Source organism: Acartia tonsa, chromosome 11 (genome assembly GCF_053477335.1).
Source record: "Acartia tonsa isolate MP-2025a chromosome 11, ASM5347733v1, whole genome shotgun sequence".
Taxonomy (NCBI): domain Eukaryota; kingdom Metazoa; phylum Arthropoda; class Copepoda; order Calanoida; family Acartiidae; genus Acartia; species Acartia tonsa.
In genome coordinates, this window is record NC_137270.1 from 34203469 (window position 1) to 34219744 (window position 16276).

General features: G+C 30.6%; 1 protein-coding gene across 3 annotated transcripts in view; it reads left to right on the forward strand.

Annotated features, from left to right (window-relative positions):
* LOC145332875 (aminoacylase-1-like) overlaps window positions 1-16276 on the forward strand; it is a 47595-nt gene that overhangs the window by 26934 nt on the left and 4385 nt on the right. Inside the window, exons 11-14 of one of the 3 annotated variants that reach the window (XM_080177965.1) lie at window positions 12925-13022; window positions 15338-15403; window positions 15812-15863; window positions 16016-16101. In XM_080177965.1, coding sequence (XP_080034091.1) covers window positions 12925-13022; window positions 15338-15403; window positions 15812-15863; window positions 16016-16086 — 287 coding nt within the window. In that variant the 3' untranslated portion in view covers window positions 16087-16101. Of the gene's footprint in view, window positions 1-12924; window positions 13023-15336; window positions 15404-15811; window positions 15864-16015; window positions 16102-16276 lie in introns of those variants that run through there. The other 2 variants (XM_080177964.1, XM_080177963.1) reach the window with 2 other exon arrangements.

The following is a 16276-nucleotide window of genomic DNA, read 5'->3' on the forward strand; positions in this document are numbered from 1 at the left end:
ACTCAAAATAATAAAATTGTTTTCTTATTTATTGGCTTAAAACTTTGGGGCCCCAGGCTAACAAAACTGGTAGGTACTAATTTTATGATTCTTATAAAATTCGCAAAAATTGACTATACATGATTTTTCAGTGATGTTGAGAACTGGTTCCAATCCAGGGGATCTTAATCGGTTCTGAAGCCATACTGCAAATTTTTAATAAGATAAAAGTTATGCTTGAAAATTGTTTTAATAGCTATTATTATATGTTGCATATTAAAAAAACGCAAAAATCGAGATCTGAAATTTGCGTAATTTTGCGTCATTTTCAATTTTCGGATTGTTTATAGTGACGACCATGAAATAACCACATAGGCGGTGCGGTACAAAAAGGTCAGTGCGTGTGGCGCGGTCAGTCAGTGAGTTTAGTGTTATTTTGTTTGTGCAAGGAGAAAGAATATGTTTATTTTTTACGTGATTTTAAATACAAGTACAGTTTAAATATTTATGTGAGATAAAAAGTTATAATTAATATATATATATTTAACTGTAAACTGTGCTATTCTGAAAAGATAGATAATCAAATATGAAATAAATATTTTTTATTTATCTTTTTTTAGCAAAGTTTATAAATGCACATATACTTCAAAACAAAGCAAATTCAAAGTGAAGAACAAAATAGAAGCCAGAAATTTCGCCCCTCTCTGTTCCTTGTCTTTCATCATGATGCATAATTGGACCTAATTTTTGTGAAGGTAATTCTTATATTATTAAAAACCTGTTAAATACATGTTTATCTAAAGGAAAAATTGTCTGTAATGCGATTATATACATAATCCAGTATGACTAAAAACCGGATATAATCCAGCGGACATTAATCGGTTTGGAAGCGTCTCTATAAGCTAGTCCTTGAAATATAATTATGTCTTTAAACAGTATCATGCTTAGTTAGTTCTGACACTCTACAATTGTTCAGTACAGAGCTTTGATTTTTATGAATGTTTTCATCATTGTTTTTCTGATATTTATCAGGGATCTAAAGGGACAAGACAATGACCGATAAATTGATGTACATCTCCATTGATAATACCTAAAATTAAAACTAACAACTAGATTACAATTAAAGGTTAAAAAACGTTTGGACACTTAACTTAATCAACCAACTAATTAAAATTCACTAAAGTCCCCAAAGTTGTTAAGCCAACGAATATTATAAAACTTTGGGGACTAGTGAAATTATAATAAACAGCCCAATGACCCCTCCCTCCTTGGATATTTCTACTCTCATTTTCTTTCTGTCCAATTTTATTATTGGCAGAATTAAGTTCATAACATTTTTCGTCAATTGTTCCATCCCTGTTTGTTTATATACCAAGGGAGGGAGGGGACATTGCAATGTGTATAAATAAGGTAGGGGTATAGTATAGATTGGATTAGTTATTTATTGAATCGTATTAAAGACAGCTATCCGCGGAAGTTAAAATGAAAAAATATAAGAATAAAAATAATACTGATAGTAAATACATAGTATTTAATAATTGAGGTCGTTCCGTCCGTTCGTGGAAAATTGTCTCTAAAACGATGCTTTACATAATATTTCAGAATGGCAGAAACTGGTTCTAATCCAGCGGATTGTCTGTAATACAATTCTTTAATATTTTTTTTCAGTATGGCGGAGAACCGGTTCTAATCCAGCGGATATTAAACGGTTTCAAAGCCATACTGAAAAATGGATTATCAATTGATAAAAGCATAGCATTTATAATTGAGGTTGGTCCGTCTGATCGTGGAAAATTGTCTGTAATACGATGCCTTACATAATTTTTCAGTATGGCGGGTAACCGGTTCTAATCCAGCGGATATTAATCGGTTTCAATGCCATACTGAAAAATGGATTATCAATTGATAAAAGCATATCATTGAGGTCGGTCCGTCCGTTCATGGAAAATTGTCTGTAATACGATGCTTTACATAATTTTTCATTATGGTGGAGAACCGGTTCTAATCCAGCAGATAATAAACGGTTTCAAAGCCATACTGAAAAGTGGATGATCAATTGATAAAAGCATATCATTGATCAGTCCATCCGTTTGTGGAAAATTGTCTGTAATACGATGCCTTACATATTTTTTCAGTATGGCGGAGAACCAGTTCTAATCCAGCGGATATTAAACGGTTTCAAAGCCATACTGAAAAATGAATTATCAATTGATAAAAGCATATCATTGATCAGTCCGTCCGTTCGTGGAAAATTGTCTGTAATACGATGCTTTACATAATTTTTTTTGGGGGGGGGGTAATTTAAATTTTATTAAATATATAGTATTAAAAATTTTTTTTATTAGAGATTTTTTATTTTGGGGGGAGTATTTACCCCCCCAAAATTGTTTGGGGGGGTAAATACCCCCTCCTAAATGGTTGGGGGTGCCTACGGCACCCCCAGGGTAGGGGTAAATTTTAAATGGGGGGGGGGGTAATTGCCCCATTACCCCCCCCCCCCCCCTTGGACGTCTATGGGTTGTATAAGGAGAAGGGGGGTAGCATTTTTCTTAAAACTTTTTTAATTTGAGGCACATCTTTAAGCAAATAAAATGAAGTTTTCAACACATTATTCTAAAAATATTTTTACTCTTACAATTATACATTTTAAAATCCACGGAAAGCTGTTTAGTGTATATAAAATGATGCTATAAACAACTATTTTAGTGTGGCTACGAATCTACGAAGTTTTCCCTCTTGATTTGATAGGTTTTGAGTCAAAATGAAAAAAAAATATTATATGGTAGAAAAGCAGAAATTTACTTGCGTGATAACTGTTTACAATATGCGCAATTGCAATTGTAAAACGGGACCACTTTTGTAGATTAAAATAATTGGTGCAAAAGTTTGGACACTGCCTTTTGTAGACACACCAAACCGGAATTAATTTACTATCCGCGGAATGCAGTCTATTAGTAATTTAACGCTATACACACACACACACACATACAAAGAAAACTGGTTTTAATTTTATGATTTTAATTTAATTTCTCGTATTCATTCGAATCCGGTGGATAGGAACCGGTTCTCATCCATACGAAAAAACTATGTCTAGCATTGTATTATATCTAGTTTTCTACGAATATAAAAATGTACAATCATAAGATTAAACTAGTTTTTTTAGCCGGTGCCTTCGGCACCTCGGGGCTAAAAAAACTAGTTTTAACCTTATAATTGTACTTTCTATATCCGCGGAAAGCCGTTTATAATACGATACGAGAAATAACTATTTCGTATGATATTATTGTAAACGATTTGGTTGTAAGGAAGGAAATAGGCGGAGTCAAAATATATGGCTGGGGTTTGGTTAAAAGAAATAAAGGAAATGGGATGGGGATAAAAATCTACTCATTTGTGTACTATTTGAATTTTCAAACATTGGAAAGAAATTATACCTAACATATTTTATCATAAAATTACAAAAAAAACTTTAGCATTTAGAATACCACCTCCCTTTAAAAAAATACTTTTAAAAGCTATTGATCCATCTCAACCAAAGACTACTTTATCAAACTAACATCTTTGTACAGGCCAAATATATATTTTAAAGCATTCTCAATTTTTCATTCTCAATTGTTCTATAAACTTTTTTGACATTTTAAACATATTTACACTCCCGCTAAATATCTATTTTGAAAAAAATAGTAGAAAGGTTAGGTTTATCTTTAAATCTGTCTACTCGTATTCACAAACTTTAAGTTTGAATGTAATGAAGTTAAAATGACAACCATTTAAAACAAGTTTTGGTTTTAAACCTTAGGTTAGGTTTTGGTTTTGCTTATGACCATTTGACTTGTGGATTGTTTATATTTATATTTCCACAGATGAAGACAAATATTTTAAAAACTAAAATGTTTACTTTCAATGTTATAATCTAGTTTGTAAATGTTCGAGCCTTTGCACAACTGCGCATTATATCTAGATATTTTTAAAATGGTTATGCTGCTGCTATGTCAGGTGCGCGACTTAAAGCTATTCTAGGCTGTCCTACTGTATAAAGCAGTAAGGTTTTTTGTCTTTACGATTTTAAAAGCTACCGAACCGATTGAGTTCTTTATTACATGGAAATTTCACATTTTATTTTTCTGAGGATGGTTTTATGCTATTTTGTTCCCTTCCCTACCACTTTGAATTCCGAGATACCAAGCTTCCAAATGTTAGGTGCAGCCGCTAGTTAAGTAATTAATAGAGAAATAGAAATTTGAATTTTTACACTTTACTGCAATATTTTTTTCATTAATCTGTCTCTACTCAATTTAGATTTTGTTGTGAAAATAAACCACACTGAGATTTACGCATTTAAAATAAGGAATAGTTATTTATCGCATTGTATTATAGACAGCTTTCTGCGGATATTAGAATGAAAAATTATTAGATTAAAACCAGTTTTGTTAGACCCAAGGGGTCGAGGTCCCAGCTAACAAAACTGGTAATAATTTAATGATTTTTATTTTATTAACCGTGAAAAATTGTTTGTAATACGAGGCTATAAATAATTTTTCAGTATGACTGAGAACCGGTTCTAATCCAGCGGATATTAATCGGTTTCGAAGCCATACTGGAAAATGAATTATCAATTTTTAAAAGTAAAGCTTCTCTATAATTGGGGTCGTTCTTTCCGTTGGTACGTCAATATTGGTTCTTTTTGTTTAAACTTATTAGAGTTTTCCTATCGATCTAAAACTATGTACTATAACACTAAAATCAAGTCCCAAAAATGTAACTATGTCCTTAAACAGTATCATGCTCATTTCAGAGGGATAAGACAATGGCCGATAAATTTATGAACATCTCTATTGTTAATTAACAAAATTATGACTTCTTTAGATTACAATTAGTGTTTAAAATGTTTGGACTTTCAACTCAATAAACCAACCAATCAAAATTCAATAAACGTTTCAAAGTTGTTAAGACAACGAATAAGAAAATTTAATTTAGGTTGCACTTTCCCCTCCATTTTATTGAGCGGGCCGTTTATCCAGTAGGAGGGGTGGGGATAGGGTAAATTACAGGGATGGGGGAGATCGTTATTTTAGCCCGCTTGAGATTTCACTTTATTATAGAATTGAAAATCTCGTGTAAGATCCAAGTAATATAAATCCATTGTTGGTTTCGATCTTGTAGTGGCCAAACTTCATTCAATTCAATTAATAATTTTTATCCACAACAGACTAATTTTATTTATCATCATTGTCTAATCCCTCAAGATCCCTCAATTATTTTGAATAAGAAAACGTAATTATGAAACTATAGGGACTAATAAACAGCCCATTATCCCATTCCTCTTTGAAAATACTCGCTCATTGGCTAGTTCAATAACTTTGGGTACCTAATTGAATTTTGATTGCTTGGTTCCCAAAAAGTGCCCAAACTTTTGACTGATAATCTATTTCTTATTGTAAATGAATAATTTTCATCAATTTATCGTCCATTATTCCTCAAGATTGCTGGTAAAAACAAAAATTTAGGTTGTAGTAAAAACGAAAAAAATGTATCTATAAAAGCATTGAAAGAACAAAAAAATTGGCGCTTTCACTCGAAGTATCTTGATGAGCACTGGAGCTTTGAATTTTGGGTCAGGTTGGGTTAGGTTGTATACGGAGCGGAGTGGGGAGAGGTGTTTGCCATTATTACTTAGAACGAATATAAAAACCTGTTCGTGAACGGTCAATTATCTTTTCGGATTTTTTTCTTTGCAATAGCAGTTTAAAATTGATGCTTATATATGCGTGGCTGAGGTACGTGCCGAGCCATGCTTAAAATATCTTTTTTTTTGGAAACAAGATGTTTCCAGTATGGCTTCGAAACCGATTAATATCCGTTAATTAATCCCGGTTCCCAGCAATACTGAAAAATTATGTAAAGCATCTTATTACAGACAATTTTCCACGAATATTAAAATACAAAAATATAAAATCAATATCGTTTTTGTTAGCCCGGGACTTTGGATTCTAGGCGCTAACAAAACTGGGTTTAATCTTAAAATTTTTCATTTTGTTATTTGCGGAAAGGTGTTGATGATATGATGCGATAAAAAACTATTCTAAAATTTGTAAATCAAGGTAATAGGACAATGGATTATAAAGTATTCTCCTTTTCAGTAATTATGCGTGAAATTTTGATTAAGGGTTGTCTATTATTTTGCCTCTCAGTGTCCCTTCTTGTAACATGTAGTATGCTTAATTAAATTATCGTGGTTGATTATACATTTAAACTATAACACAGCATAATTTATCTGCTATTGACCTCTCCCTTCATATTATATTTTATTGTTATCCAATACTATCAGGGATCTAAAGGGATATGGCAATTGATAAAAAAAATTAATATAAATCTTAAAATGGTATACAAAATTAACCCCTCTACAGGTAAAATTATTGGTTTAAAAGTTCGCTAAAAGTACCAACCAATCAATGTTCTCTCCCTCCATGAACATTACTATGGATGAAATGGTTTCTACAGATTTGTGACATTAATGGTTTGAGTATTGGGGAATGTCTATGTTTAAAACAGATGCAACTCATTACCATGCAGTTAGGACCTCTAGACAAAATTCGTGCAATTAAAGATTTGGCTATCTATTTGGTGTTACCTTACTCAATTCCCTGGGCGATTGAGCGCGTTACATTGCAATTTAAAACACAGAGTAGGTTTAAGGTGGGGTGGAGAGGACTTTTACCCAAAGCGGCCGAAAGCGACACTGAGCCCCTAGAGTTAATACTGGTATAAGGACAAGTATGTTCATAAGAAGCTAGCATTATTTTACTATACTGAATTTAACATGGACAAGTATAAGTATAAGAAGAGCTGCAATATTATACAATAGTGATATTTAAGTAATATTGAAGTATATTCATAAATAGCGCGGCAAAATTATATTATGCTGTCCCTAGTAATCTCTCCTCGTGGAGTAGGCATGAAAAAAATTAAATTGCCTACTTAATTGTGTTATTTTTGTGGTAAATTACTGATTTTAACAAGTGCATTTATATCCACAAGTTTATCAGCAACATTATGATAATCTAAATTTAACAAGGACATTAGTAATGCAACAACATTATTCCTTCTAACGTTAACAATTACAGTTATATACATATGTAGCACAACAACATTATACTATACTAATTTAAAACAAGGATAAGTATATCCATAAGTAGGGCAGCAGCATTAAACTATTTAACATAGTATCCTCATTCCTCTCCCCCTCTGTTTTTTTTAAAAACTTTCTGAATATAATTGGTTCTTTTTATTACTCCTTTATCATTTCTATGGCATTGGGGTACCCAAAAATATAGGTACCCAAAAGTTTTTCTGTGTGTGTGTTTTTGTTATGCAGCAAATGATACAATAATATTTATAATTCAGTACCAAATTTTGCCCTGGATTGTTGGGCTTATTTTTTAGCTTGTAAGCTCATTTATTTGATTGGATCCACCTGTAAAACTGTAAAAATTGAATTTTGGGACTTTTCTTCTTGGGGCTAGTGGAACAAAAGATCCCCCAAAACACTAAAAATGTAAGTTCTGAGCTTGTTTTTAAAGATATCAATCTGATTTTTTAAAGAAAACTTTTTAACATTACTCAACTAAGTAACCATTACTAACTAAAACTATAAATATGAGTTCTAAGCTTATTTTTAGTAGCAAAGCTATTCTATAATTAGTAGTGAAGCTACTCTATTATTTGAAATGTCTATCTGTCTGTTCGTCCATCTGTCCATCTGTCAGAGACAGAAAGGGTGAAACATGATTTTTTCAACTCCTATAAAAGATAGAGAGCTGAAATTTTTAGGGATAATTATGGTAATAATCTTCATATTTTCACCAAGTTTCATTAAGTTTCGCCAATTGTTTGGGGTGCTAGATCGATTCTTACATTTTTAAGGACTTTCAAGGACTTCCAAGCTTTTTTTTGAAAAGGATGGTAATTTCCATTTCAGGTTGTAAATCTTTTTTGTTCCCAAAACTTTAAACCTTGGAACTAAGATTTGAGGGTATAATTAACCCCAATAATAGAAAAATGCTTTTAACTTAAAAATCTTAATTTTTTCATCACAATGTGTATAATAAAGGATGAATTCCGACATTTATTTGGCCCCCTTTATGACATATCTCTTTAGATCTCTGGTAAATTATGCTTTTGAAAAACAAAACTCATTTTGATGAAATTTTATTTTGTTGATATCTTTTTTGATAATAAAGTTAGGATCATGAGAATATCATTAACCTTACAAGACTCAAAAAAATGCTTTCAACTTAAAACTTAGTTTTTTTATTACACTTTTATGTAAGTTTTCTGCTAGTAACAAAAATAAGTTACTTTTTCAAAATTTAGACTCTTTTTTAAACTGTTTTTAACCTATTTTTAACACATATATAAAAAATATACTATGACAACAGTAGAATTGGACTGCAGAGCCTAAATTTGAATTAAGTCCCCAATAAACTTTTTTTTGTAGGATTTAAAAATTAATTTTTACTGATGCTCTGGTCATTTTTGACCAGAGCAAAAGGTCTTTTTTTATTTGGGTAAAATTTGTAGCTTTTAGAGTGTTTTGCTTCATAAATCTTGTATTCTGGTATATAGTAAAATTAGGCCTTTTGATTTCATCTAAATTAATTCATTAAAAAATTAATTCTTTGTAATATATCAATGAATTAACATTAACATGTTTGTGTTCTATCACTTATTTCAAAAACATAAAAAATGGCTGTAAAGGGTTAAATGACAATAAATGTTTATGCAATACAACAAATTTATTTTTGTCACATATACAAATGTGATATAAAATAAGATTATTCAAACTTATTTTTTAAAAATAATTTTTAAAAGTATGTATCTTTTATGTGTATGGTTTTCATTCTTTTCATTTTAATTAAATAAAAATTATTTAACTACATTGGAAATAAGTCACTTTGTGAAAACACTCTTTTTTTGAATTGTAAAGAATTTAAATAAAACAAGACTTCTTATTGGTTAGACTTCAGAATTATTTGTTTTATTGTAAATGTTAGATTTTTCAATGAAATTAATTGTTTAGGAAAAAAAAATTATTTTCAATGAACAGAGTAATGTTTTTTTATTGTATCAATATAAAGTGAATTATATAAAAATGTTCTGTAAGCCACAATATTAACCGAAGTAAAAAAAAAGCTTTTGCTCCGGTCAAAATGACTACAGCAACTCTAAAAATTAATTTTTAAATCCCCCCAAAAAAGTTTATTGGGGACTTAATTCAAATTTGGGCTCTGCAGTCTGATTCTATAGGTGTCCTAGTATATTTTTGACCCCCCATTCAAAAATAGGTTAAAAACAGTTTAAAATTTTTTTCTTGTGTGGAAATGTTAAGAGATCAAAAACATATGCTACTTTTTTTGATACACTAAGTAATATGGTCTGTAAACCCTAAAAAATACTTTTTGTGTGTCATGCTGTATTACATAGAAGCTTCACAATGATGTCATAGTTCCTAAATGCCATTTTTTGAATAATAGTCTAATCCCAAATGAGAAATACTATATTAGATATTTTTCAGTTTATATTTTCTTTATTTTACTAATATTTATTTATTCTAAATGTTAATAATAATTCATGAATATTTATTGTAAATATTAAAGAAACATATGTTAGAAAGAGTAGTTTTGTGTATTTCATATCAATATTAAAAAATATTTTGTTATTAGTAAATTTTTCTCAGGAGTTTACTTCATTGGAGAACAGAGTTGATCAATCAATCAAAATATCATTAGAGTACATTAGAATCACTTTAAAGACAGATTGTCTCAGTCTGTGGTTAGAGTGGTTTTGCTGGAACTTTATAACACAACTTTAAATCAGAAACAGAAGATTGATTTATGCAGAAAACTAGTGAATATGATTTAAACATCTAATTTGTATAAATTTAAAACAAACTTTCATCAGTCATTTTTTAAACATGAAAAGAATATAAAATTTTTGAATGTATTGTAATACTGTATAATATCATGTAGTTTAATATAATTTAACTTATAAAGTTTTTTTTTTACATTAATTATAGGTTCAATTTTGCCAATTTTCATCATGAAAGTAGGAAATAAATCACAAAAAATGGCTTGTTTAAGTAAGGATTTTGTAGCAAAAATGGAAGATTTAAGTAAGAAATTAATCTCAAAAATGGCTTGTTTAAGTAAGAATTTTGTAACAAAAATGGAATATATAAGTGGGAGATTAATCACAAAAATGGCTTGTTTGAGTAAGAATTTTGTAGCCAAAATGGAAGATATAAGTAGGAATTTAATCACAAAAATGGCTTGTTTAAGTAAGGATTTTGTATCAAAAATGGAAGATATAAGTAGGAAGTTAATCATAAAAATGGCTTATTTAAGTAAGGATTTTGCAACCAAAATGGATGATTTAAGTAAGTAATCAACCCCAAAAATGGCTTATTTAAGTAAGGGTTTTGCAACAAAAATGAATGATTTAAGTAAGCAATCAACCCCAAAAATGGCTTAATTTAGTAAGGATTTTGCAACAAAAATGGATGATTTAAGTAAGTACTCAACCCCAAAAATGGCTTATTTAAGTAAGGATTTTGTAGCAAAAATGGATGATTTAAGTAAGCAATCAACCCCAAAAATGGCTTATTTAAGTAAGGATTTTGCAACAAAAATGGATGATTTAAGTAAGTAATCAACTCCAAAAATGGCTTATTTAAGTAAGGGTTTTGCAACAAAAATGGATGATTTAAGTAAGCAATCAACCCCAAAAATGGCTTAATTAAGTAAGGATTTTGCAACAAAAATGGATGATTTAAGTAAGTACTCAACCCCAAAAATGGCTTATTTAAGTAAGGATTTTGTAGCAAAAATGGATGATTTAAATAAGCAATCAACTCCAAAAAGGGCTTATTTAAGTAAGGATTTTGCAACAAAAATGGATGATTTAAGTAAGTAATCAACCCCAAAAATGGCTTATTTAAGTAAGGATTTTGTAGCAAAAATGGATGATTTCAGTAAGCAATCAACCCCAAAAATAGCTTATTTAAGTAAGGATTTTGCAACAAAAATGGATGATTTAAGTAAGTAATCAACCTCAAAAATGGCTTATTTAAGTAAGGGTTTTGCAACAAAAATGGATGATTTAAGTAAGTAATCAACCCCAAAAATAGCTTATTTAAGTAAGGATTTTGTAGCAAAAATGGATGATTTAAGTAAGCAATCAGCCCCAAAAATGGCTTATTTAAGTAAGGATTTTGCAACAAAAATGGATGATTTAAGTAAGTAATCAACCCCAAAAATGGCTTATTTAAGTAAGGGTTTTGCAGCAAAAATGGAGGATTTAAGTAAGCAATCAACCCCAAAAATGGCTTGTTTAAGTAAGGATTTTATAGCAAAAATGGAAGATATAAGTAGGACATTAATCACAAATATAGCCTAAATGGCTGAGAAGGGATTAAATTTTGAGGAAAAATAATCCGGATTAAAATTTTAATCTGTAAGACATTTACGTCAAAGGCGTCCGATTTGGCTGATTCTTATCAGCCACCCTTATTTTTGGGGATTTTTAGGGGTTTATAGGGCAATAATAGTTCTTCAAGTAAGCAATTAACCTACGAAAATGGCTCGTTAGTCCGACATTTCCGATTTAAGTAAGCCACTTTTGTTGTAAAGTGCGGACTTTCCCGATGTGAGCACATCCTACTTAAATCTGACAAAAATGCTTATATAAGCACAAAAAAAGGTAAATTGCTGAGACAGAGATTACTAGGGTCGTAGTTTCAAACAAAAACATTGAGGGAAATTTATAAAAAGATTAACTTGATATATTTTTAGACTTTTAGTTCAATTTCTTAAGTTTTAGAATTTTATTTACTTATTAAAAGCGAAGATTTTCTCTAATTTAGTTCGGTCCGTACATACGGATAGCTTTTTTCATTAAATGTTAGAATTGTCCTATAGATTACAAACTTTGTATGGTAATTCCTGTAGTAGTTAAGTACGATTTAGAAAGCGTAGTAACTCCAAAATCTTATAATGATTCCTAGAACAACAAAGTAAAATGTTATAAGCGAAGCATCTCTATAATAAAGTCCTAAAAATGTTTGATTTTGGTGCGGCTCCGGTTCCGCGGAGCCGTCTGTGAAAACAGAGGCTCCGGCTCCAACCTAAAATCAAGAAAAATTGCAACATTTTTTCATACCAAGTCTATTTTAGACTTTTGAAGGTTTTAAAAGTTCAATTGTTGATAAAAATGGACTTGAAAAACTTAAAAGGGGCGTTTGCACACGACATAAGAGAGGTATCAAATTAATAAAAAAATCTCTGTTTTTAGCTAACCCGGAGCCGGAGCCGTTTTTTACCGAAAATCACGGCGCCAGCTCCAGCAAATTATGGCGGCTCCGGTTCCACATCGTTGTTTTAAGTTTTAGCCAAGACTATGTATGGTAGGAAATGTTTTTATGCATTTTGAAAATAGATGAGAAGGTTAGATTCAATTTAGATATCTTTTTTCTACTTTACATATACCCTTACACATTTACTTCTTTTAAACTTGTGTTTTTCTTCTCTCGGTAATTTAGTTTTAAAACAACTCTTAATGGTTCATTTCAGTAAAATTTAACAATAAAAGTTTGATAGCTAAAAAGGAATTATTGAAGACGGTCGGACAGGTTTAGTAAAATCTACATACTCATGTTATCAGGGATCCGAAGGGATAAGACAATTGCAGATAAATTAATGTAAATCCCCAAAGATTACCCCTTCTCTAGATTACAAGTAGTGGTTAAACGTTTAGACACTCATTTTTATGAACCAACCAATTCAAGATTTAATAACAGTCCCAATAGTTGTTCAGTCAGCGAATAAGAAAACACTATTAGGTCCCCTGGCTGTGCTTCTAAAATATTTCTAAATAAAACTAAAATTTCAGGTGGCGTACAAACCAACGTTGTTCCAGACAAGTTTGAGCTAACATTTGATATTAGAATCACACCAACAACAAACATTGCAGAGTTCGAGAAAATGATTAGGAATCAATTTCATTCATTACCGAAAAAGTAACAAGGATGACAACATTTATAAAAGCAAAGCTTTGAAATCAGAAAAGGACAAACTAATAACTCTTGTAGAGTGGCAGAACTTAATAATTCTTAAGTCGAAACGAAATTGTACATAAATTGGTTGCAAATTGAGTAAATATAGGAAACAGTAAAAACCAATACTTACATTTTTAGGAAAAAGAATTTTAAAATTGAAAAAAATATTTCTAAGAGGATAACGCCAGTGAACCTTGTTTCGGGCTAAAATAACGATCCTATCCATCCCCTCATTTTACCCTACCACCTGCCCTCCTACTGGAAAAACGGATTGACTAATAAATGACAGGGGAATAGCAACCTAATTTTACGACAATTTTCCACTGACATAATATCCATATATAATTATATTCTACATTCATTTCCTAAGTCGAATTAAGAACGTAATTTATAAATCTTTTTATATTTTATTTTTTACTTTTAACAAGTTTTGTATAATTTTGCGTCTCACTGCAGTGCATAATTCTCTGTCATCGTGTCTATAACCCCCCCCCCCCCGTTTGATTTTTTACATTTGTCAATGCAATCTGCTCCCCATTTTAATTCATCTCTTAACATAAGTTCTAATGTATCAAATAATGTAATATAACATCACGATTCAAGGCTCTATATTTCAAGTATTAAAGTATTGCCGTGATTTTAATAAAAGAAACCAGCTTCAGTCGCCTCTTTTGCTTACCGCTTCCCTTTTTAGTGGTGTTTATTTAAATCAGTGTTCATATAATATAACATAGCAATTTGATACCTAGGTATGTATAAGTTTTTATAGATTTAAGATACCCATAAAAGATTAGAATTATGTTAGGCTTAACTTCTTTGCTTGAATCCTATAATATTATATATAGTAGTAATGTTTTTTTGTCGGCTTAATTTGCTTTTTCTGTGTATACTTTTAAATTATCCTTTTTTGCTTTTATGTCAGACTTTGAAGAAACACTTCATATGATACATAAGCCAGGGAGGGAGGGGGCATTGGGCTGTTTATTACACATGTCCCCAAAGTTTTATTAAAACGTTTGTCATTCATAGGATTAACAAAAGTGGGGACTCTTATTGAATTCTTATTGGATAGTTTATGAAGGCTAGTCTCCAAATGTTTCAACAAATTATTGTAATCTGCTGAATGGATAACTCTCTGTATGATATTTGGGTACTTTGATTTATCGACATTTATCCTTTATATCCCAGTATAGATGTGAAGAGAAATTGTAAATAATTCACAAATTCAAAATTTAATTTAACAAAATTTTGGCAGAGGTAGAAATATAAATATTTTCGGATATACATATTACAACACACAACGTTGTAACACAAAGGAATAGTAAAAAAGTTGGAAGAGTATTTTTTCCTTTCAATGTAATAATAATAGTTATTTCTCGCATCGTATTATAAACGGCTTTCCGCGGATATAGAATGTACAATTAAAAGATTAAAACTAGTTTTTTTAGCCCCAAAGTGCCGAACTGGTTTTAATCTTTTGATTGTATATTTTTTATTCGTAGAAAGCTGGATATAATACGATGCTAGACATAGTTTTTTTCGTATGGATTAGAACCGGTTCCTATCCACCGGATTCGAATGAAAACGAGAAATGTTTTTTAAACCTTTTTCTATGACATTTAGTAACCGTTCCTTTCTTAACTTAGAACTTTTTTTAGCCTCTTAACGTTTTTTTTTCATTAAACGGTGCTTTGTTTATTTCCATGTGTGGAGAGGAGGGGAGGGGATCTTTAATCGATAAGGCACTTTGAAGGAAATCCCCAATAATAATCATATGACTAGGTAATGTATTTAAAAATCAACAAATTATCAGACTATTTATTTTACATTGCATTAAAAATTAGTTTTAACTTAGAGAGAAAGATCATCTACAAATAAATTCACTTATTCCCTATTATTTACTTATTGCTGAATTTAATATTTTAATAAAATTTCTGTACATTTATGCAGGGAATGAAAAAGATATGATAATAGCCGAAAAATTGATGTATGCCCTCAATGATGATACACAAACTTACCATTAGTGCTTACAATTCAGTGGTTGAGACGTTTGGACACTGAGCCTAATCAACCAACCAATCAACATTTAATAAGTCTCCAAAGTTTTTAAACCAACCAATAACAAAATGTTATTATAAAACTTTGGGGACTAGTTTAATGAACAGCCCAGTGGCCCCTTCCTCCCTGACATTTATGGCCTTTTCCTTGTTCTTGGCCCGAATAAAATTGATTGTACCTGTGACTGCCAGGGATTGGATGGCAGAGGCCGGAGAAGGACTGGAGCTCACTTTCATTCAGAAATTTGTTGACCAGGTGTTTATGCAATACAGTCTAATGTTAATAATAATTTTAGCGTAACACCTTGAGTAAAATTTCCATAATTAGTGTCGGCGATCCTTATGTTACGGTTAGCTCTTTAAATTTAGACATGTAGGAACTTTCTTATTGATTTGAAAAGTATAGCAGCTCTAAAATCTTTATCAGAATCCGCACAATTATGTTAAAACGTTAACATTTCTATTCTTCTTATTCAGTTCTGACAGTCTACAAGAGATAAGGATCGTTTGTCCAACTGTTTCAGAGCTTTATTTTTATGGATTTTGTCATCCCTGTTTAAAGAAAATTTAAGTTAGGTACTCGTCTGCTTTACCACTTAACTATTTATTTTATTTTGGTGGTCAGAAAAGACAAAGGCTGTATTGTATAAATTTTGTTTAACAGACCCTGACACCAACAAACCCTGATGATCCTTGGTTCTCTGCTTTGTCTGCAGGTAAGAATATGAACAGTACAGTACAGACAAACACTACCTATTTACACATATTTGAAGTCTTTAATCAAATTAATTCATTTTAAAATTACATATATTATTTTGTCTTATTGAGTTTTTGAATTAACATTTAACAACAAAACTCAAAATTTTAGCTAATGATGAAGCTGTAAAGAGGACTATCCACGAACCAGAGCAAGTGATTCTAAGCATCTTCCAGCATTGACCCATAGTATTTTTTTAGTGAATATACTAAGTTTATGTTTAAAATTTGCTTTATCGACTAAAAAGTTAGGTTTCACCATGGTTTTATATGAAAAAACTTTGAAATGTAAATAAATTTTTAAAGCAATATCATCAAATGCTTTGTTGAGTTCAAAGGACAAAATAAAATAACACTGAAGAAAAGCATCAAA